This window comes from Amborella trichopoda, chromosome 3 (genome assembly GCF_054954075.1).
Source record: "Amborella trichopoda isolate Santa Cruz 75 chromosome 3, AtrichopodaSantaCruz75HAP2 v2.0, whole genome shotgun sequence".
NCBI lineage: Eukaryota > Viridiplantae > Streptophyta > Magnoliopsida > Amborellales > Amborellaceae > Amborella > Amborella trichopoda.
In genome coordinates, this window is record NC_142338.1 from 12,532,550 (window position 1) to 12,557,027 (window position 24,478).

At 37.1% G+C, this 24,478-nt stretch overlaps 1 protein-coding gene across 1 annotated transcript in view; it reads left to right on the forward strand.

The window, feature by feature from the left end:
- The first annotated feature begins 991 nt into the window (after positions 1 to 991).
- Positions 992 to 24,478, forward strand: part of LOC18432585 (3-ketoacyl-acyl carrier protein synthase III) — a 30,428-nt gene continuing 6,941 nt past the window's right edge. The window contains exons 1-5 of the mRNA XM_011624474.3: positions 992 to 1,520; positions 5,834 to 5,982; positions 6,245 to 6,381; positions 13,994 to 14,096; positions 14,183 to 14,301. Of these exons, the coding sequence (XP_011622776.1) occupies positions 1,318 to 1,520; positions 5,834 to 5,982; positions 6,245 to 6,381; positions 13,994 to 14,096; positions 14,183 to 14,301 (711 nt within the window). The 5' untranslated portion in view covers positions 992 to 1,317. The remainder of the gene's footprint in view (positions 1,521 to 5,833; positions 5,983 to 6,244; positions 6,382 to 13,993; positions 14,097 to 14,182; positions 14,302 to 24,478) is intronic.

A 24,478-nucleotide genomic window follows, 5' to 3' on the forward strand; every position in this document is an offset into this window, starting at 1 on the left:
TTTTTTTTCATTAATAACTTTACAACCGTTCTCTCTAAAACTCAACAATTGTCGTGCATAGGGATCTCGTTGTTCTAGTGCATTGGACCTACAAGATATAATATTATCCTTCTGTTTTTAGATATCATGAGGATAAATCATCATGCACACTGATTTTATTAAGTAGGGGCAAATACTGTTTTAAGATAGCGCTTTTAGAGAGCTCATCTCTTTATAGGCTTAGGGATGTCAACACTCCAAGACGATAAGGCTTGGGTTTGTGTTTGGAGTTTAGGCATGATGGTCGGGACATGATCTGTTTCATGTTCGTGTTCAACTGCAACTTTCACAACTTTGATACTCCCATGACTTGTCTTGGGTCTAAGTCAGACTTACCGTAAAACCTGTGAACCCTACCCATATTTTGGGCTTGGATCCGATGGACCTAGATATATATCGATGTCTAGATCGGGATTTGCCAAGCAAGGTCAACCAAATCCTTTGACCACCCTTATGAATCACAAACATGTAGAATAGTAATGAATGGTGACAAAACTCTAGCCCAGACCGGTGTTTTAAAACCTAGATTGGTGGGGCAGATTGTTTATCTATAGATTTTGTCGGATTGCTGGATTGGTTATCCAGATCGGTTTGGATTGGTTTGAATTTGTAATCCCAAAAATATTAAAAAATAAGTATAAAATAAAATAAAAATTAAAATAAAGACTTGTGAGGTGAGGATTTAAGAGAACTTAAAAAAATATTGAGACAAATTAAAAAAGAAAGAAAAAAGAAAAATATAAAAAAAAAGCTTTTAGGGAAAAACCAGACCGATACTAGAATTATTCTAGAACCAGTTCTATCTTGACCGATTGCTATCCAAATTAACTATCCTAATTAAAAATTGCTTCATTTTAAAACACTACCCGATGCTAAAAACTACACGGGGTTACATGTAGTGTAATATGTTTTCCATTCTTTTATCTGTGGCGGGTGAAGGAAAGAGAGTTTCAAAGCCAGTTTGTTTGTGAAAATAAGCGGAGTGGGTGTCTCCAGCTCCTAAGCCAGTTTGTTTGTGTGTATAACGTGAAAATAAGCGGAGTGGGTGTCTCCAGCTCCTAGGAATGAACGCACGATTGTTGATGGTGGGTGGGAGTATTTATGTGGCCTAGTCCGTCATCTCTGGCACCCTGCGGACCCCTCGAGGATTCAAACTTCCTCATCTCTCTTCCTCTCTCTCACTCTAAAATGCTCCCCAATCTCGACCTCCCTCCTCTCCTCTAACATACAGCACCATTTTCCATCTCTTTGTCTTTCGCTCTCTTCTCCCCTCCTCCTATGGCCGCCAATCCATCTGGCCTCTTTTCGTCGCCTTGCATGGGGCGGAGGCAGCAGCTCTCTTCTTTGGGCATTTATGGATCTGGGTTTTGTAGATTGGATAACAGAAGGGTGATTCATTATAGAACATTGACTGATGTTCATTGCAGCACTGCCCAGGGTGTGGAAGAGCTCACTTCCCCTTCGAAAACTCGCGCCTCCAGGTCCCCCCGTCTCCCATCCCTCTGTTTCTGTTCTTCTTTTTAATCCACATGCATGCTTGATCCTTTCTGATGTCCTCCATTTTATACTTACTCCTTCCTGTATATGTTGTTGGATTGTTTGTGTTTATTTGAAATTCTAATCTTGGTTATGAAGCACTGTATTCTTGAGCTGGTTTCTTTCTCTCTCTTACAAATTTTTCTTGGGATTTAGATTTGAAATGTAGGTTTGATTATTCGCGTGATAGATGAAGTGAGTGTGCGCGCGATTTGTGCGCATTACAGAATGATCTGTGTACTCTTATAGTTAATTGCCTACTTTTTATTCGTGTTAATTAATTGTCGGTTTTCTATTCATCATGGTTACACTCAAATTTTTAAATGCCAATTTATCTGCATCGAACGGAGACATGTTCCATAAATGGAGTTGCTTTATGGCCTCCTCCTCTTCAGTCGTTGATATTGGCATCTTACAAATTTCACTCATGGAATTTTTAGCTGTCAAAAAGCCTTTTTTGATCAAATTTGCTTCTGTTTTCTAAAGCTGTATTTATGATCTATTTCTTCGGAAGCCTTGTTCAAGCATAGCTCAGCTCTGTGTTCCTTTTGTAAATGAGATCATGATTATATGGAAATTTATTTATATCTAGTTTAATGGCTATATGAAAATTTATTCTTTGATGGTTCAAGCCATGCAACTAAAGTTATCAGGTATAGTGTAGTTTTTTAAACGCATCAATCTCTGGAGTAAATCTATGTGTTTGACTAAATCCCTGCTCTCTCTCTCTCTCTCTCTCTCTCTCTCTCTCTCTCTCTCTTTCTCTCTGTCCACACACACACACACACACTCTACATTTGACAGTAGCCACATAATCTATGAACACTCCCCCAGAAGTTGCTCTTTGCCATGGAATATTCATTATTACATGACTTAATATTCTTAACATTGGAGCAATATGAATACTAAAACTTTTCATGTCTCCAATACTTCTGGTGGGAAGCTTTATGAGAGTTCCATTCTCAGTGACTTTGTAGGACTTCGACAGAACTTCACGTTCAATCCACACCACACACAGTTGGATTTAGCTAGCTGTGCTTCAGGGTAAGAAAATCCCAAGTGTCCCCATTACAATCATATTATGGATCTTATGTCAAATTAGTTGCATTTTTGACACGTGTTACCCTATTTTAATCCTTCGAAGTTTTGTATTAGTTGCATGTCTTTTTGGTTCTCATTCATCTTCTTCTTCCTTCCAATCTTGAGTTTCTTGGGTTTGATGTTTCCTAAATGTGTTGATTTCTTTGCCATCATCGACTCCATTGATTCCATTTCCCATATCTTCCTTTCATGTTCTATCGCCATGCTAACATGGTTTACAAATTACAAATAATGGGATTCTCTCATCCTTGTTATAGTATGTTGTACAACACCACTCATGATATGTAGTTGTACCCTTGGAGAGAGGACAAGATGCATGTAAATATTCTTATTTGGATGGTTGTTATGATTTTCATAGTTCACATGATCAAATGGACAGATTTCGTTATCCTTCCGCATTTCTCCCTTTGTTTCCCTAGGGCCTGTATGATTGCTGGAAGGTAAATGTTCCCTGAAAATTGGAAGTTCTTCTTTTCTGGGAAGAAAGAAGTTACTATAAGGAAGTTCTAGGTGTCTGTGTTTGATATCCTGCTAGAATGTTAAAGAAATTCTAGGCACCTGTGTTTGACAACCTATTGGAATATTAGGAAGTTCTTGGTATCTGCGTTTGATTAGCAATTACAAGACTGCACAATTGGCCACTTATACATGCATCAAAAGAGGCTATTATGTCAAGAGATCTATATAAGCATGAGTTTAAAAAATATTAAGACGTTTTGGGTATCTGTGTTTCATTAGCAATTGCAAGACTGCATAGTTGGGCACTTATACATGCATCAAAAGAGGATCATTATGTCAAGAGAGCTATATAAGCATGAGTTTAAATGGCATGAATAAGAAAGAACTCAATGTTTTGTAGAGCTATATAAGCGTTAGTTTGTGTGCCATTTCCTATTACACATATGGGGAAGGATTAGTGATAACTCTATAAAGCACCGTCATGCATGCCATGAGAAATGACACGTTGTGAGCAATAACAAAGTAGAAGCTCCTCCATTTCCACATATTTACATACTCCAGCATATCAAAAGTGCAAATTCAATCACCATTAATCGGCCCAGCCCATTAAATTCAGAAAAAAAAACATTCAAACCACATGCCATACATCTCAACTCCAAATAATAAAAATTGCAATTACATGCAGTGATATAGGTCCAATGTTCTTATCAAAAAAGATATAGGTCGCATGTAAAAACAAGAAGAAACATTCAATCCACATTCCAAAGAGAGTCCAAATACCAGAAAAATACAATCTACATAAAGTAATAGTGTAATACCAAGCCAATTTAAGGATTACAGAGACAATACCAGACATACAGCATGAACGCATTTAGCATGCAAAACAAAAACACAAGGTAACTGATATATAGGTGACAATACTTTCCCTATCAGTGCAATCTTGTGCACTCATGCTTCATGGTGTCCAATCAACTACCCAAAACTGTGGTGGCAAAAACCAAATGGCTCAGGGTAGTATCTCCACCCATTAGTTGAGTGGCATATATAAAAACATGGGTGGCAAAATTTACATCCAAAATAGAGCAATAAAAATGAAAAGTTCACAGTATCAGAAGATCCAAAAATGTAAATTACAGCACAATATTTAAACCGTATGATTTTCTTTTTTTTTAGCAGCAATGTCAACTTATTTCCTGAAAACCCAAGGGAAAAAAAACGAGATCCTTACAACCATTGTATCCTATTTCATCATAAAATGCAATATATTTCAAATGGATTTATTAGGTGATAATGCATAACTTGGTAACACAAAAATCAGCATGCAAGCCCAAAAATTAGAAGCTCTGAAATCACGAAGAGGTTTATGCAAAAAGCACGACATTGAAATCACTGAAAACATAAAGCTCTCGAAACATTATACCTTAATCCAAAAACCAAACCCCATTTTCTTAAAACATAAAGACCAAACCGTATTTTCTTAAAACTTAAGACCCTGAAATTACCAAAATCCTGTAGCTCTATGATCACTAGGTCCCCCAATTCATCAAAAAATAGGGGAGAGAGATAGAGAGAGAGAGAGAGAGAGAGAGAGAGAGAGGTAGGGTTTTGTAGTGGAAAAGCTGTAAACAACATTTTTCTGTAGAGAGAGAGAGTGATAGAGCAGGGGCGAGAGATAGAAGGCGAATAGGAGAGAGACGGAGAGATATGAGATAGGTGCCTGCGAGAGATGAGGGGCGTCTCTTCTCTTGAGAGGAGGCGGAAGCTTGGAGGAGGCAAGCGGGAGTCCAATGGCATGAGGAGGGAGCCGAAGAAGTGAGATTAGGGTTTTTGAAAGAAGGCCTCTTCGAGGGCATAAAGTTCTTATTTTAACTTCTGTCATTTTAGACGGAAGCTTTTTTATATGTGCAATGGTCACTGTGTTACGTTTGTGCATCAAACATGGAAGTTGTACAGTAATGGGGAAGTTCCATCTTCCTCCCCCAAACTTCTAGTTATCAAACACGCCCTTAGTGATTTAAAATCTTCTTGGGGATGTGTGTGCTCCTTATTGATCTTGGTGGTTGAAACTTCTGGCTCCACTCATGTACATCATTGCTCATTTGATGCTAACGATGTTAATGCTAAAGCCATGCTTCTCTTTGTTTTCCGTCTGTCTCCCATACCATTGCTGTGGTCTGTTTACTAGCTATTTCTGCCCCATCTTGTGGGTTATCTAAGCTTTTATATGCTATTGCGGACAGCCTGGTCTTTCCAGTTTATAGTTGACCACTTCTTATGTTTTGGTGGAAGTGTCTATGCGTGTTAAACTTAGATGATATGAGATGTTGGAGTTTGAAACTTCTGGCTGCACTCTTGTGCGTCATTTTTCAATTGTTGTTAAGGATGTTCATGCTATGCATATCTCTTTGTTTTTGTCTCTCGGTCTACCACAACATTGCTGTGGATTACTGGCTGCTTCTGCTGCATCTTGGGTGTCACTGAAGCTTTTATATGCTATTGCAAGTGTGAAACTGCCTGGTCTTGCTAGTTTATGGTGAATCACTTTTTATATTTTGGTGTAAGTGTCCATGCTTGTTAAACTTACTTGATATGATATTTGGGTTGCCCATGAGACTAATTCATTTCACTAGTTCATAAATATGGTATTGCTTACCCTTGTTTCATGGGAGATGGTTCTTTCTGATTCAACTTTATGCAGAATCGTAGGTCGGGGTTCCAAGCTGATTGGTTGTGGTTCAGCTGTGCCAAAGCTTCTTATTTCCAATGATGACCTTGCAAAAATTGTTGAAACTTCAGATGATTGGATTTCTGTACGTACGGGAATTCGCAATCGACGGATCCTTTCAGGTATATGTTCCTGTTGAGCCAAGGTTGGTTATTATGGTGCCTTCCATTATTTTGTTTATGGCACTACTAAAAGTTCTTTGACTCAACTCATCAATTGATTGATAAGAAAAACCCCAACTCATCCATGGTTCTAGTGAAATGATTCTGAATTTTATGTAGATGTCCTACAAATTGTTGGAAGATTCGAGCTAATTGTTTTTTTTTTGGCTAGAAAGCTCAAAATAAAACCTCTATTGTTGTTGTCATTACGTCCATTTTATAGGGGGAGAAACGTTAACTGGGTTGGCCATAGAGGCATCAAAGAAGGCCCTTGAAATGGCTCAGGTTGAAGCAGATGACGTTGACTTGGTACTAATGTGCACGTCTACTCCTGATGACCTGTTTGGCAGTGGTCCACAGGTAAGGTTTGGAAGATTTAACCATCAAATTGACTTCTTGATAGTCATTTTGCTAATCTAATTTATGCCTAGCTAACATTGAAAGAAATTGTGCTCGAAAATCTCTTTTAGTACTGTAGTTGTCTCCTCAAATGTTTATAGTAGTCTATATTTTTTATAGATCCTTGTTCCTTGTAATTTAATATTTTCTCCTCTACAAAAGGGATACCGAAAAGTATAATGGCCCTATACTTTCATATGGGCTTTTGATAGTGTATAAAACCAAGTTCAAGTGCCATGAAATGTTTTCTCAATTCAATACAATAATGCTTCAATTACATTGATCTTACATCAACAATACACAAATCCAACCACCAAACTTGGTTTCAATATACATTTAAAAAGAAAATTACTTGATAAAGTCCAAGACACAAGATACATCAAGGAGATTGATTTAACACATGATAATAGAACTAAAAATATAGCAATATGCAAATACATTGCCAAATAATACATGATTTTAGAATTACATCATAAACTTTAAATTCAATCTCCTCCTCCACCAAATAGAAATATTATATGTGTATAATTGGTTTGATCATGGGAAGCTATACATTGAGCTCATATTTGCCTAGATTATGGCCATAGGATTTAGCTATGTACTATGGGATGACTTCTAGATGACATAAGATATAGCCCAATTTTGCATTACCAAATTAGGAAGTAATTAAGGATCATAGCTTCTACATTTTATTTAAGGCACATTATAAGACAACTTAAGAAATAGGATCCAAGAATGAGTGAAAAAACATGAGGTCACAAATCACTCTCAATTTGGTGAGTAATGGAATAGTATGAGCATGGAGATTAGGGCATAATTGCCTTTTCAAAATCTCACCAAATTACTCTATAAGAGAATGAGTTAACTGGTTAATGTGGATTTAAAAATTGTAGAGAAAATCAGCCAATTAAATCCCAACACAACACAATGAAAATCTCTCCAAACTTAAATCAATCAACTAGGAATCAAATCATCAACCTCAAGAAATAATATAAACTCAAGATCACATGAATCAGATGAAAATAGATCACAATACCTTGCTGTAAATGTGAATTTACAACCATAAAAAATCTTCATGAAAAAGCTTGATGATGATCCCTTCAAAGAATCAAATATCCATGGAGCTCGGGTTTCATCCAAGTTTGAGATCAAGCTCCCATGGAGCTTTAACATGGTTCTCTCTCATTAGATCTTCACATCCTTTTTTCTTTCTCTCATTGAAACTTTGCTCTTATGAAGAAGGAGAGGAATGACTTGAAAAGGGCATGCTACTCATGAGATGATCTCTCTCTCTTTAAAACTTAAGGAAATGTTGGAGGAGATAGAGAGAAGGATAGAGAAGAGGGGCGTACCTCATTTAGACATATTCCTCTCATTAAGAATCTTCAAAATAAAATAGAAAAAGAAATATTAGGTGGGGCGTGCCCCTTTTGAGAGAGAGATAAATTTTGTTGTATGTTGTAGAGATTGAGGGGGTATTTATAGTGTTTAGTGTGGATATGTTTTAAGAACATTCTAGATGAACAATCTTGGCCATTGACGTTCATCATCCATAGTTCCAAAGAGAGGCTTGATCCTAGTCTTCCATCCTCCATCATACCGTCTTGATGTGTGGATATGATTAAAACACCACTACCTCTATTAATCCTTAATTCACTCCGAATTTCCCTTCTATAAAAATGCCCATGCTCATTTCACATAATAAACTTAAAAATCAAAGTTAGGGGCTTGCCCTTATGGGAATTTGGCACATTTCGTAGCAAATATTGGAAATTAAATTTCCCTCAAAACATGTTCAACCAATCATATTGTGCTACATGGGTGAGGTGGTTAAGTGCACCATTATATGTCCTTAGGGGTTTCAATTGAAATATCAAACCTTATGCCCTTTCTAGAAGGTTTCACACATATGCATTTACCACAAAACATGTGCCAAAAATCCAATTTTTGAATTTCCAAAATTCCATCAAAATCCACAACCAAAAACGTCATCAATTAACAAATAATCAAATGAAAAATAGATTCCATTGTGGGGGATGACATCCCCATGTGGGGCTGACGTGGACTCCCCCACAGGCCCACGTAGGCACTCATTGGCCATTTGGGAGCCATGTGTGGGTCCATCAGTTTTGTCCTTTTTTGTCCTTTCTCAAGAACAATACTGGAAATCTAATTTCTTGCTCAGAAAATTTCAAAAAATCTCCAACAATTCCCAAAAAATCACCAAAGCATTCTCCATCAAAATAACACATTTCGGCATCATTTAAAAATATTTAAAAAGGAAATTGGGATCCTTAGAGTTGAATTAGGTATCGGACCACTCCACTCAGTTAGACCGGAATCCAAAGTTACCTTCTCAGTATTGACCTAATAAACTCATGATCCTCAGTGATAATCAAATGTTCAAGAATTCGGAGGCGTCCAGGGTCCCAGATTGGCTAGGTTGCTGGGCGACCACCTAGGCGGCTGTGCTCAGATACCTGAGCGGAACTTTTTTTTGGGAGACCAAAAGGAGGCAGGAGGTTTCTTTATGTGACACACACACATATATATATATATATATATATATATATATATATATATATATATAGAGAGAGAGAGAGAGAGAGAGAGAGAGAGAGTGTTATGAAATGGGGAAAGGATGACATAATCTTGGCAATGCAAAGGGAGACGAAAACGAAGCATTGATTGATGAGTGACTATGTGGCATTGCAAGAGTGCTCCATGTGTAAAGTGAAGGGGTGGAAAAAGTCAAAAAATTTAAAAAGGTTAAAGAGAAAAATGATAGTGATTATTAGTTATAATCAAGAAAAGAAAGAGAGCATTCCATGTGTAGGTTGCTTATTTTGGCTTGTTGGAACTAAACCATCGGTGGGTAGTACCACATGAACCAACACATTAATAAAAGCAGTAACACATGCTTGTCAAAAAAATAAAAAACAGTAACACCTTTAAAACCATAAAGCCATGAGAGAGTACTTAAAAAGGGTGGTTACTAGGCAGGCGCCTTAGTACACCAACATAGGACCTACCACCTAGGCATGGCCCAGGCGGTTTAAGAAAATGGCTGCGTAGGTGGTCGGGCGGTCGAATTTTTGTATATTGGTGCTAATCAGAGGTTCATTATTGGTTTATCAAAGTCAAACCTATAAGTAGCTTGGGACTCTCAAGTTGTAGTGGATTACAGGTGCACCCCCAAGGACATTCACTCTTATAGATGCAGGGGTTCCTCTTTGGGAACATGTGCATATCTCTTCAGAATGGATCCTCTGGAAGAACGGTTTCCCATTTGCGACTATACATGCACATGTAATGAGGTCTAATGGTTTTACCATGTCAAGGATTTAGGCTTATGTCCTCTCAACCCTTAACGTTCCCATACAGGGCTAAATCACACAAAATGCTTGAGCTCATATCATAATCAGTCAATCACATACACAATGCCTTGGCCATCACGCAGGCATGAGGCAAAAATCAATGACCGACCTCATTAGAGGTAACGCTCAGGCCTCAACCCTCTTGGTGCCTCTCCTATATATATATATATATATATATATATATATATATGGAAAAAGTTTATATAAGGTTGCAACCTTATAATGTAGAACTACAGATGCACCTAAAAAATCCATCGGAAAAGGTTGTTTTAATGTTGAAAAACCATGTGATTGATCATCTCGACATCGAGATGTATGACTATGAAAATTAAAAAGATTTTGAGTCTCAAAAATAGTGCATCTTACAACATATTATCTACACTGTCCATTTTCAAGATTTTCATATGTTTATATTTTTACTTGATTTTAACTATTTTTGAAATTTAAAATTTTATAATTAGACATAAAAATAGATTTTGAGATAATCTCAAGAACATTTTACATCAAAATTATATATTATATAAAATGAACAATGATTTTGCCTACCCTCATCATCATCCAAACTTCATCGCACGGTCACTGTTGTCCGGTAGTGTTTCATTTTTCATTTGTTTTTACAAATCTAAATTACTTGAAATTTGGAGCGTGTGTAGGCACATTCATGGGGGTATTTTGGTCAATTTATATTTTACGAATTATTTCTTTCCATATTTTTATTAGGTGCGCCTCACTAAGATGTACGCACGCTTCAAATTTCAGATCATTCCGATTAGTAAAAAAAACATGAAAAATTGAAACACTACCGGACAATTGTGACCGTGCGATGAAGTTTGGATGGTGATGAGGGTAGGCGAAATCACTGTTCACTTTCGCCTATAAGCGTTTTGTAGTATCTTCCTATATATATATATATATATATATATATATATATAATAAAAAGTTGGCGTTTGCCCACTAGCTCACAACTACATATGAGCCCAACGGCCCAAATTCAATCTGAGACGATCTAGCTGCCATGTCCATGTTTCGCATTTGAATTTGGATTTTTGTTTTTACAAATCATCACTTGAAATTTCGGCGTGTGTTCTTCAAAAATAGGAGAATCTAATAAAATATCAAATAACTAATTTGCAAAAAATAAATTGACCAAAATGCCCTTGAAAATTTGTAAGGGTATTTGGGTCAATTTATTTATTGCGGATTAATTTTTAATATTTTTATTAGGTGCGCCTTGATGGGAAGAATAAACACCTAAAATTTCATGTGATTTGGATTTGTTAAAAAAAAATTAAAATGAAAATTAAAATACGAAACAAGGTCGTGGCCGATTCGTCCAAGATTGAATCTGGGCCGTTGGGTTTATATGTAGCTGTGAGCTAGTGGGCCTACACCAGCTTGTTCCATATATATATATATATATATATATACACTCCAGCCTCATGACTCTCTCGGGGTTATATGATTCTTTGTCTTAGTGCACCAAGATCCTAGAGTCACATGGCTCTTGTACTCTTCAACTGTGTTCAAGAGTTATAATATGTAGAGGTTGCAAGGCCTTAAAAGGCCACAGCTCCAACAATTTTAACCTCCAGAATAAGCTAGGAAACTAAATTTATAATTGCATACAATTTAGCGATGACAACGCATCAGCCCATTAATTTTCGACATTTAGAAAAATAAATCCTGTATAGATATTTTGTTCTTATTTTCTAGTTTTGCGAAGATTCAGTCCTTTCTCTTTTTGTGGTTTGTGGTTTATAAATTCACAATATCACCATTTGTAACAACAGTTTAATTTGTCTCCAAATCCTTTTTCCAGTTAACCTCTAATGTTGCCTCAGCACATATCTTGTGTTCAACTCATGCCCATTTCCAACCTATTAACAGTTATGATCCTCGGATACCTCTGTGTGTCCAAGGTACCAGTGTCAATACGGGCTGATACCACCACTGATAAAGGATATTATGGTGGGGATGCAGTTGAGCTGTGTACTGCTTGTTACTCCACGGTTTGTCAAGATTTTGACCCCCTAGGCCCCTACTTTACATAGTAACTATATAATAGTAAGGATTATATGTAAAATAATTTATAATACTTATTATCTACAAAAACCACCTAGTTAATTCTAATCAAGGGCGGTCACTTCCTACTTTTTAATGCTTATCATTTACTAGATAGGTCACATTATACACATACATTTGTGTACATTTATATATATAATATATATAAGTTTTTCATTTTCTAGCTTTGAAGTTTTAGTATTCAAATTATAATATTGAGAAGCGCACTTTATCCCTTTGAGTAAGCCGTTTAATACATTGACCTTCGAATGTAAGGTTATAATTAATCCCATTCTAAGTTAGATACTCCCTATATGTGTTTGGTTTCCAAAAATGATATTGATCGTATTCCTATTGCATTGTATCATATGGTGTCAAGGATACTCATACCTCTATCTGTCTTCTCCAAGTTATTGAGAAAAGCTGAGTCATATCCCCACTTCCATATTCATTTCATGTATGTGTTTGTATCTCTATCCATGAATCATACCCTCTTAGTATTTCACTTCATAGATTAAATACTTTTACAGATGTGTTGGCCCCAGGTCAGGTCTTAAGGTCAATGTATTTAACAATTCAGACACGTGTTTGACACTGTCATGCCAGTCCGCATCTATGTATCATTACTTATTAGGGAGTGGGGAAAGCGCTAAGCCTATCATTCATATCAAGCGAAAGCAATTGTGTCTGCAGCAGCTTATGAACTAGAAAGGTGCATGAATTGGTGAAACCATAGTTGTTGGGATTGGGATCGGAGGGGAGGGAGAATGGGGGATCATGAATGGCTAGAACATCCATATGCTAGGAAGCATTGTTTGTACAATGCATATGTTAGGGATCGAGATCCCCAATTGGGGATGTAAGTTCCAATCTTAAAGAGCATATATGGTCTGGGGCTATCTACATACTGTTTAAAGTATCTCTTTATTCATAGCTGGCTAGCCATGCAACTATATTAAATGTATTGTACTGCTGGCTATTAATAATAAGTTTGGTCCTTATCTTGGTCTTTGAATGGGGATTGAGATCCATAACAGTGAGGCTCAGGATCATAGAATTTAAAAATCGAGATCCCTTGAAGATTGCTTTCCCAGAGCGCTAGTGCTAGATTCCGGAACAAGATTGCCCCTTGGGTTGGGAGATCCCAACAACTAGGGTGAAACATATAATTCCTGAAAGGTCCTAATGTTGGTGCTATTCCTCAGCATGATGCTACTGCCTACTGCACTAATTATATGGGAAAATTATCATAAGAAATTCAAGAATCAAAGGGGCATCTGACTGTATTGCCCTTGGTGTGAGAAGATGAAGGGTCAGTCTCCTAACCCTGGTACTTACTGGATGTGCTTGCTGCCTTCATCTGACATCCACGCCAACTCCCTTTCACGTACCCTCCAATAAATCCTCCACACTCTACAGCCACTCCCTTGCCTCTTCTTTTTTTTCTTTCTTCTCCCACTCTTCTGCCCCTCTTACTCCTCTGCAGCTGCACCTACTGATCTTTCCCAGCACCCGTTTCCTAAGAGCGATAGAAAATGGGTGCAGTCATACATATGGGTATGTGTCTTACAAAGAAAATTGGGTAAGCGAGGATGTACTTCATTACTATTTTACTTTTACTGATAAGAGTCACATCCCAGCAACTTGTATGTTTTCACTCTTTACTTTAAACTAGAACTAATTTACAAATCTGTCTCTCTGTGCAGAAATGATAAAACTTCCCATCACAAGTCCTCAAGTTAGTGCTATGCAATATCTACAATTGGTGTTTAGGTTGTTATCTCTATTACTATTTAAAGCAACCGTGTATTTGAGAGCCCCCATCGCATTTCGGGGTTGGCTTGGCCTATCATCTCCCCAAGGGGAGAGTGAGCGTCATAATTTTTGGTGCATGTCCAATTTTTTCTCTTTTTATTTCTTCTCCCAGAAAAAAATAAGTTTGAAACTGTCCTATATGATAATGAAAGATTGAATCTATGCCAAAATTCAGGGACTTTTAATTTCTTGAGCGCTATTTCCTATTTTATGTGAAGTGTGAATTAGATAATATTTTCTATCCTGCCACAAAAGAATATTACAGGATTTTTCTTGGTAATTTGTAAATGTATTATTGCTCAGCCTTTTTCTAATAACAGGTCCAGAGAGATTTAGGTTGTAAAAATGCTCTGGCCTTTGATATTACGGCTGCATGTAGTGGCTTCGTCTTGGGATTAGTTACGGCCACTCGTTTTATAAAAGGTGAAGATAGTTTATCCATACTCATTCTGATCATACTATTTTGTCTTCTGGATACGAACAACAATCCGTTGCTTTTTGAGTGACAGGAGGCGGTTTCCAGAATATTCTAGTTATTGGTGCTGATGCACTTTCGCGTTATGTTGATTGGACTGATAGGGGATCCTGCATTCTCTTTGGTGATGCAGCTGGGGCTCTACTAGTTCAGGTACATTGCCCCTTTCACTGTCATAGTATTGATATTTCTTTCCCCGAGATTAGAATGATTCACTGGTTTGCGTCCTTGTGTCTCAGGCATTGTGCTACCATCTATGAATGTTATGTATGGATATTTGATGTTCAATTTCATTGTGATGATTTATGTTGTGTTTATATCAATTGTTTGTTCTGCTGCTTTAATTGACACATGATGGAGGTGATTGTGGTGATTAATATCTTGTCGTCTTAATGGTATTTGTTGACTGATATAATCCTAACTCACTTTATGGTTTAGTTTTTGCCTTTCAACTTAGTTACATAATGTCAAGCTTTTCAGTAGTCTTACTTCTGTAAAATTATCAACTGAAGGGATAGTTGTACTGCTCTAAACTGCAGCTGATTTGAAGAAGTTTAGTGCTGGAGGACTAGGGTATTGGTAGTGATGCTATTATGGCCAACCATACCAAACGGTGTTTGCATGCTCTGTCTCTATTTCCTTAACCTTTCCCTTTCCTGGGGCATTTTTCATATTTGTAGAAAAGGGATATTTTTCATATTTGTAGGATGGGCTTATGTTGCACATTTATCCTCTATAGTGCAGACTCATAGGAAATAGGTGGTGCAAGAAGCTCTGGTTTGAGAGAGGGATATTGGTATGATTGGTTTTGTTTTGGAACTATATCTCCATTTTAGCTTTGGATTGCCTGATATCGCTTTGAAAGGGTGGCCCCTTTGGATTGCCTGATACCCATTTGAAAGAGTGGCCCCTTTGGATTGCCTGTATCTTTGGTTTTGTTTTGGAACTATATCTCTATTTTCCCTTTGGATTGCCTGATATTGCTTTGAAAGGGTGGCCCCTTTGGATTACCTTTGGATTACCTGATATCGCTATGAAAGGGTGGCCCCTTTGGTTTTTAAGAGTAGTTTTTAAGAGAAGTGCTTCCTTTTTCTTTTAGTTTGGGGGGATGACTTCATAGATGCCTTTTATATTAAGAATTGAAAATAAGGAACTAGGAGAGTTTCTAAGTTTTAGGATATAAGGTTTAGGGCGAAATTAATTGGGAAATTACCACAAATATACCTTAATTTTTGTCTATTTAGAAAAAAACCCTCAACTTTCATAAACCTCGCCTACACCCATTTTCTTCAATTTTGAGCATTTTTTGACCAAAATAACCTTCACGGTAGTCGTATTACCGTGAAGACAATTACGGTGTATTTAAAGTACCGTAAAAACTAACCTATATTATACGGCACTCAAAATGGCGTAAACCCTTTTCTCTTGTTCATATTTGTCTCTTTCATCTCTCTAATTTTTTTTTTGTTTATCTTTTCTTTTTTTCTCAAATTCTTTTTAATATTTATCTCTTCTTTCTCTTTGTAAATCTTTTCTCTCACTAACTCTCTTTCTCTCTCTACTTCATCAACTCAACAAACACGATTCCAACGCGATACAAATTTGACTCGGTCAAATTTTCATAGGGGATGTGGTTGAAGGGAGTTTTTTTAGGAGATGGTAAGGGATGCACATGTTGTTACACAAATCTCCTTGGAGAGAGAAAGAGAGTTAGAGAGAGAAAAGATTTAGAGAGAGAAAGAAGAGATAAAAAAGAATTAGAGAGAAAAAAAGAGATGAATATTAAAAAGAATTAGAGAGAGAAAGAAGAGATAAATATTAAAAAGAATTAGAGAGAGAAAGAAGAGATAAACATAAAAAGAATTAGAGAGATGAAAGAGATAAATATAAACAGGATGAAAGAGATAAATATAAACAGTAGAAAAGAGTTTACGGCATTTCGAGTGCCGTATAACATGGGGTTCGTTTTTATGGTAATTAAAATGCCGTATTTTATGGGTTAGTTTTTACGGTACTTAAAATGGCGGGTTAGTTTTTATGGTACTTAAAATGCCATATAACAGTTTTAGTATTTACGGTACTTTAAGTACCGTAATTGTGCTTCACGGTAATACGATTACCGTGAAGGTTATTTTGGTAAAAAAAAAACGCCAAATTGAAGAAAAAGTGTGTGGGCGAGGTTTATGAAAGTTAAAGGTTTTTTTTCTAAATAGACGAAAATTAAGGTGTATTTGTGATAATTTCTCAAATTAATTGTGACCAAAGAGGGGCTTTTAATTCTTTTATACCCTCCATTAAATTGCTGTGTTTTTGGGTGGCAATAATTTCCCGTGGGGGGAATTGTTTACCCAAAGAATTTTCAAACATATGATTTGGAGATGCGCATACATTTTCTTTGCCAATGGGATTGCTTAGCAGTCCCAGTCATGTAGTTACAAACATGTAAGAAACCCAAAGCAGAAAATCAAGTGCTTCAGGTCCTACTTGTCTTTGGCAAAGAGGCCTGTAGTTGAACTATTTGGCCTCATTGGCTGAAGGGAAGCAGAAAAAAAATCTTGGTATGTAACCAGATAGCACCACCCTTATAAATGTAGCATGGAGGGACTTCTGATGCAGCGAAATCAAAAGAGAAAGAAGAAATTCACCCACAAACAACCCAAATCCGAGTACAAACACATAACCGAAAACAAGAGAGAGAACAACAAATTATGGATGACTTCAAGGGAGCACGTTACTTTCCTTCTTTCTTTCTTTTTTTTATTTATTTATTTTTAAAAATGTTTTTGATCAAGTGCTGTTTCAGTAACACTAAATTCTTCTTCAAAGAAAGTTGAAATTCCGTAAGAAAAGCTTATGTACGTCAGGGCCATGGCTCCTTCTCTTTTATATGTAAAGAAAAAGAAATAGAGAAATAAGGACTCACTCTTTCTATTCTTGTGAGACTTTCTTTGATGAAGAAAAAGAAAAAAATTTCTAATACTTAAAGAAATCTAAACCGAATCTATCGCCAGATCCCACCAAATTTGGACTCTCATGTGCTTTCCACTTGAATGAAAATCTAAACGTAAAGTAAAGGGTGCAGTGGCATACGGATGCATCCGTAGTTGTTGAGGTACGATGCACCTTCAAATTTTATCATGTTATATAATTTTGATGTACAATGTTCTTAGGATTATCTCAAAATCTATTTTTATATCTAATTATAAAATTTTAAATTTAAAAAATGGTTAAAATCAAGCAGATCTATAAACATATGAAAATCTTGAAAATGGACTGTGTAGATAATATGTTGTAAAATGCACTATTTCTGAGACTTAAAATCTTTATTTTTCATCATCATACATCTCGATGTCGAGATGATCAATCAAAGGGTTTTTCAACATTAAAACTACTTTCTCCGATGTATTTTTGAGGTGCATCCATAGTTCTACATTATAAGGTTGCATCCTTATATAAACGTTTTCCTAAAGTAAATGACAAGACTACACTTTGACAATTACATAATGATCCTGTTGAAAATAATATAAAACATTGAATAATGAAAAAAATGAAAGAAGGATGAAGCCTAAGGGGTGATCACTTATTGCTATATCATTTCCCATCATGTGAGAAGAATTGGGCTCTAGAGTTCTAACATCATAAACTTTATGAATCTTCCCATCAGTAGCCCCTCATATTGACATCTAAGAGCCACATACTCTCTGACTTATGTTTTCCTGACGATTGGAAAAAAAAAAAAACACTATTCACCATTACAAGTCTTGTTGACATCATCATCAAGGATTTGTTTCACTATGCCTTTAGGTGCTTGTCGAATTTGCTAATGCCAAGCACCTATCCCTCGCTGACAAACTTGTTCACCATGATACTCGTAAACATCAGCCACTTTAAAAAGGGGACATATGGTGTCTTGGGAACTCAATCTTATAAGCATTATGTTCCTGTCTTCTTAAGAACTTACATGGCCTGCCTTCTAGAACTTCAGCTTGTGATAAGTCTAGTTGGAAATATTTCCTTTCGCAAATAAACCGTCATGAGATCACCAGCTTGATATTCTTTGAATATTTGATGGGAATGAACCGCCTTGTTTTGGGCATTGCTTTCTTCTGTTGTCTCTTACACCTGCTTATGTAATTCATGGACTCGTTTACATAGCACTTAGCATCATCACTACTCCTGGCTTCAACTGGCAAAGGCACCAAATCAAGAATCTGATTGGGTTGTGTCCATAGGCCACCTGAAAGGGCATCTTGCCATTAGTTTGGTTTTAAGAGTTGTTATAAGTGAACTCTACCTGAGCTAGCATTGAATCTCGTTGATGAAAGGAATGGCTATGTAGAACTCAAGGTAGTAAATTAAAAAAAATTTCTTATTCTTCTATTCAATATACCTGAATTCTATTTACAAGGGCCACTATACACTGCTGTAAAGACAGCTTAGGATCTTTATTTTTACTGCCAAAGCAAATAAAAAAAATCCAGGAGCAATAATCAATCTTCCTATGTAGTTTTGAGTACAAAATATGTTCATGGAAATTTATAGAAAAATACAAAATATGACTGAAAAATAATTTAACCAACTGGGAAGACTTACTAGATGATGCCTGGCACAGGGCTTGATACAAATCACACCCGATTCCTTAACCGATGCACTTTTAATCCTTTAAGTCTTACTGGAATTTCTGATATAGAGAAGCTTTTTAGGTAATACCTTACAGTCTAGGGCTTTAGAGAGCTTAAAAACTTTAATAGGGTTTGTAGAGACCCTATAGGAACAAATTAGGGCTGAACTTGAGGATTGATCTGTCTTTAGGCTGCATGTACCTCTCTTTTCTCTTCAAAGATAACAGTCCCCTCTAAGGGTTTTGTCACACCCCAAGTTTTATAACACTAAAATTCTTGAGATATGACAGTTTATTCTTAAAGAACAAAACAAATATCTATATATATATATATATATATATATAGGTAAAAGCTTGGGTGAGCCCACTAGCTCATGGAATAGTATAAGCCCAAAGGCCCAGATTGAATCTGGGCCTATTTGACGAACACGGATGTTTGGTAGTGTTTGAATTTTAATTTTTTTTCTACAAATCCAAATCACTTGAAATTTTAGGCATGTGTTCTTCTCATCAAGCCGCAACCTAATAAAAATATAAAAATAATAATTTGTGAAAACAAATTGACCAAAATACCCCCAAAACTTTTCGGGGGTATTTTGATCAATTTATTTCATGTAAAATATTTTTTTTTTGATATTTTTCGAAGAGTCACCTATTTTTTGGATTTGTAGAAAAAATTAAAATTCAAACACTACCCGGACATCCGTGATCGTCAGATCGGCCCAGATTCAATCTGGGCCGTTGGGCTCATTTGCTCCTGTGAGCTAGTAGGCTCACCCTAGCATCTTCCAGATATATATATATATATATATATATATATATATATATATATATATATATATATATATATATATATATATATCTTCATGCTATTATAAGCTGTGAAATAGACTTTGTACAAAAAGATTTTGAATGGAAAATTTGTTTTGGAGCAAAATATAGTAAAAATTTCGAATTTGTTTTGTTCTTTAAGAATAGACTGTCACATCTCAAGAATTTTAGTATTATGAAACTTGAGGTGTGACAGGTTTCATGTGCCACTTTTCTTCCTTTTTTTTTTCCTTTGGGTGGCAGCACACATAAAGAGAAGGAGAGAGGGTGGCATGCTAAACTATGTGAGAGAGATCTTTTTTGGGGGCATGAGAGAGAGGGATATTTAGGCATGAGAGAGAGAGATACTATGTCATGATATGAAAGAATGGTTCAAATAGGGATTAAATAGAAAGAAATCTATCTCCCACTAAGAATAGGATTTTTCCAGGTATGCTTTATCTTATTTTCCTAGCATAAAGCCCACATGATGTCCCTTGTGAGGCGTGCCACCCTAGGGACATCATGTGGGCCCCACAAGGCCACACCTCCCACTCATGATGGCACACATGTGGGGGCTGGATCATAAGTCCCCACGTGTGCCTTCGTAGTTCTGAAAATTTTGAAACTATCCTTTTTAATGAATTTATAGCAAAGCATTATTTGGACTCCTTCACCCTCTGGGGATTTCTTTGTGTCCTCGTTCTTTCGAAGTTTTTCACAGCCCCCAACTCTTCCTTTAGCTCCTACTTCCGTTGTCGCACATGCCTTGGTATCTACTACTCCCCCTAAAATCAAGATCTTCATGTGGCTAGCTCTCTCCCAGAGAGTCCTCACAGTTGATCAATTACAAAGAAGAGGAATCCCTCTCCCTAATCGATGTGTCATGTGCCTAGCAGACGAGGAGACAAACGACCATTTGCTCTTGCATTCAATCTATGAGGGGAAATCCTTTGATTTTTCAAGGTTCAGTGGGTGCTCCCTGCAAAGGTGACATCCATTCTTTCTTCCATGAACCCTTCCCTTGGCCTAAGGCAGGGATTCTACTGTGGAAATCAACGGTGGCAGCATCCTTGTGGCCGTTATGGATCGAGTGAAACAATAGAATCTTCCGGGGGAAGTTCTCCCCTTGGTTCAAAGTGTTCACCAAGCTCAAGTTCACTATCATATTTTGGGCCACCAACTACCATAGTTTCAAAGGAGTTCTTGCCTCAGCTTTTCTCCGGGACTAGAGCAATGTCCTATAGCATAACCGCAAGTGCCTACCTAGGGCATCAAAATGGATTCCCCCTCCACAGTGCCAACTAAAGCTCAATTTCAATGGATGCTCCCTCGGAAATCCAAGCCCGTCAGGAGTAGGAGCCATCCTCAGAGACCACCTTGGTACTACTGTGGCTTCGATTTCCAAACACATCGTCCATGCCAACTCTATGGAGGCTGAGGCCGTAGCACTCTTGGAAGGGTTCAAGCTCATTCAACCTCTCAATCTGCACTCCATTGCTGTAGAGGGAGATTCCAAGAACACCATTCTTGGGCACAGAGACCGTCTTCTTCCCCCCCTCCTTGGTTCTTGGCCCAAATGTTTTGACAACATTGATTACCTTTGAAAGAATATACTCGTCGTGTGGACGTATACCTGGAGGGAAGGAAACCGGGAAGCTGATGCTCTAGCGAAGGAAGCAGTTGCTGGAAACTAGAAGACTTTCTTGGGTTTTTCTTGGTTTTTTTGTTTTCTTGATTTTTGGATCGTCATCTTCCTAGGTTGCTGACTACTTGAACTTCACTGTAACTTCCCAAAAGAGGCTTTTGATTCCCCACTTTCCTTTTCTTTTATCTCCTTGAGCATTCGCCTCTATGGATTGCCAAGGCTTTTGTACTTCTCTCTCCTTTCAATTAAAGGTTAACATCATCAAAATGAATTTACAACAAAAAGAAAATTTTAAAATTTTGAAAAATTTATACGTAAAATATTTGTAATACCAAAATAAAATATTTTAGAAGTGAACCGGTACCAATGGGTCAAAATTAGCAACAATAAGGGCACTCCATTTGATCCAAAAACCATGATCCACTATTGTTTTATTATCCAACCCAATAAGGATCCATGACCTACAGTCTAAATGCAAGAGCTCATGATTGGGATGTCAAAAATTGGACAATAAACAACAGAACCATCATTTTGGAATGTGGATTTTAGTTCTTCCCTTTAAAAGCCTGTTCATCACTTATCACTACAATGCAAAGGGGGCTCTCTTTATGCACATGTACATGTATCCCTCTACAGGGCTGCTTCCCAATAATGTAGTTGTCATGTGTACATGTCGTGTAGAAGTTTGTTGAGGCCTTGGCCCTTGCTCTTGCATGCCTACAAATGCACACAGGAGACCACACATTTGTCCTTGTCTACAAACATCATCCTTGGGCATCTCTTTGACCTCATCAAGGGATGACCCATTGTAACCCTTTCTCGGTAGTGCCACATGCCCAGGGATAAGGGTTTTAGATATACCTATGGTCAATCAACACACACAATTCCACTGAAGTGTATATTTCACCATAAATTATCATTTTTACAAGCTCTCTAGGCTTTTAAAGGCCACAAAACCCAACGATTGGCTGGTCTACTCCCATTCTAGATGACTTAATAAGTTTACCAATCTTCTATTTACCATTGCATTCTGCTCATCAATCTGTCTGCTAAATTGGAGGTTGGTACCCAACCTCTTCCATAGTGTCCTCCAACAAAATCCATACTAAGATCCTTCCACAATGCTATAGGTATAGATAATGGCATGTACAACCTGGTATTTGAGCATGATCCTTAGTCAACTGGCAAACTATGCACCTCGTGACATACCTGCCAGCATCTTGGTGAAGCTAGTCCAAAATTACTTTTCTACTACGTAACTGTCTTATCTCACCCAAAGTGTCCCTGTAGGCCTCCCTCATGATGCTCTTCCATTATCTTCTCATGCAAAAAGCCTTTTGGAATGCACAAACACAATTAGACGAAGATACCTGCCGTGTAATAAAAAAACTCTCATGCTACTTAACCATTGACCTTGCACACTGCTCATAACTAGACCTAAAATATGGATCAGTCTACTTGTTAAAGTCAGCAGGAATAGTGTCCAAAAGAGTGGCCATCCTACTAAGAGCATCTACAATGTCATTTTGAGTTGTGGACTTATTCTTGATAACAGAAGTATACTCATGGAGAAAAGTCGTCCACTTTGGATGCCTGTGATTCTAATTCTTTTGAGAATTTACATATCTCAAGGCTTCATGGTTTGAATAAAGGACAAACTCCATTTAGATGGAAAGGTTTAACAATGGAATAGAATTCAAGATCATAAGTAGAGGAATGCCTCATGGCTTCACTCAAATTTTCACTAAACTATGCAATAGGCTTACCCTCCTGTCCAAGGGCAACACCATTACCCACATGTGAAGCATCAAAATTCTACCTTGAAGATCCTTTCAAAATCAACCAAAGATGCATAGATTTTTTAGTGATCTTTTGCTTTACTAGGGTAAAGCTCTCTCTGCAGCCTTGGCCCATGCAAACTTCCCTTTATAGTTGTTGAAAAATTTGTGATTCCAAACCGTTTCAAGATTTGGAATCACAAAATCGCGGGTATCAGATGATTTCTATTCTCAGAATCGTCATCCGTACAATGCAAATCACTGTTGCATGATTCCCACTATATCGGAATCACGAACCAATAAAATAGGAATCATGTGTCCTATCTAGTTGGAATGGGTAACCCATCAGTTTGGTTCCTGCCTTTTTGGAATCGCACATCAATCCCCTCTAGTCAATGCCATACAAAATTGATCTAATAAAATAGGAATTGCCATTCCTTTTTTTTTACATTAGGAATTGTCATTCCTTTATTGTTGGAATTGCTGTCCAGTTAATTTGGAATCGAGATTCCTATCTTTCAGGAATCACACACCATGCACTCGGGACCATGCCAGACATTTTAAGTGAGAAAAGATTTATTGTTTTAAATTATCTATAAGCTTGAATTCTGGACTCTATATATTGAATATAATTACCTAGGGCTTTCATATTATTTGGATCGATGCCATTGACAGCCACCCCTAACAATGGTCTCAGTGTATTGAGTGCCCTGTTGATGTAACTCTCCATAACTAATAAAAACAAGGTCCAGAGCTCCCTTAGGTATCTACTTTCTTTGAATTTCTAGAACTCCTAGAAAACAATATGTCCTTTGTGCTTCTCATGGGAGCTGCATCTTGTAACTAGAAAAGAGTCTTTGAGATGTGAGCATCGTATGCTTCGATACTTTATTGAAAAACCCTTTCAAAATCAGGGTCTATCAAAAGTGAGAAACCAAACCAAGATGTTGTGTGTGTTTTCTATGCATCTTTTGATGATCAAAGAAAGATATGCATCTTCTCACTCGAAAACGAGTCTTTGTGATGTGGCCCTCGAGTTCCTAAAGAGCCATGTGCTTCGACGCTTTATTGAAAACCATTTCGACATCAGGATCTATCAGAAGTGAGAAAAATTACCTTATTTCGTGAGGAGGGTGATGAGCTGGTTAAGTGCTTACCATTGATATTCTCAAGGCGCTCAAGTTGAAAGTTGAAGATTTTGGTTAACACTTACCTACAAAGACCTTACCATCATATTTCGCTAATAAATTCATAAATATTTGCATTTGAGTCTTGATTCTGTGTTACTAGAACTTCGACTCCATGTTGATCGAAACATTGTTTGGTGCATCGATGAACTCCAGGTTTTGATGCAGTGGATCTAGCTTCCAAAAAATATTGATACGCTATACCTAAAAACTGGGATAGGAGTCTCATGTACGTTGAATCCTTGTCTTGTGCACCTCTGAATCATAAATTTTCTGAGATGGAATC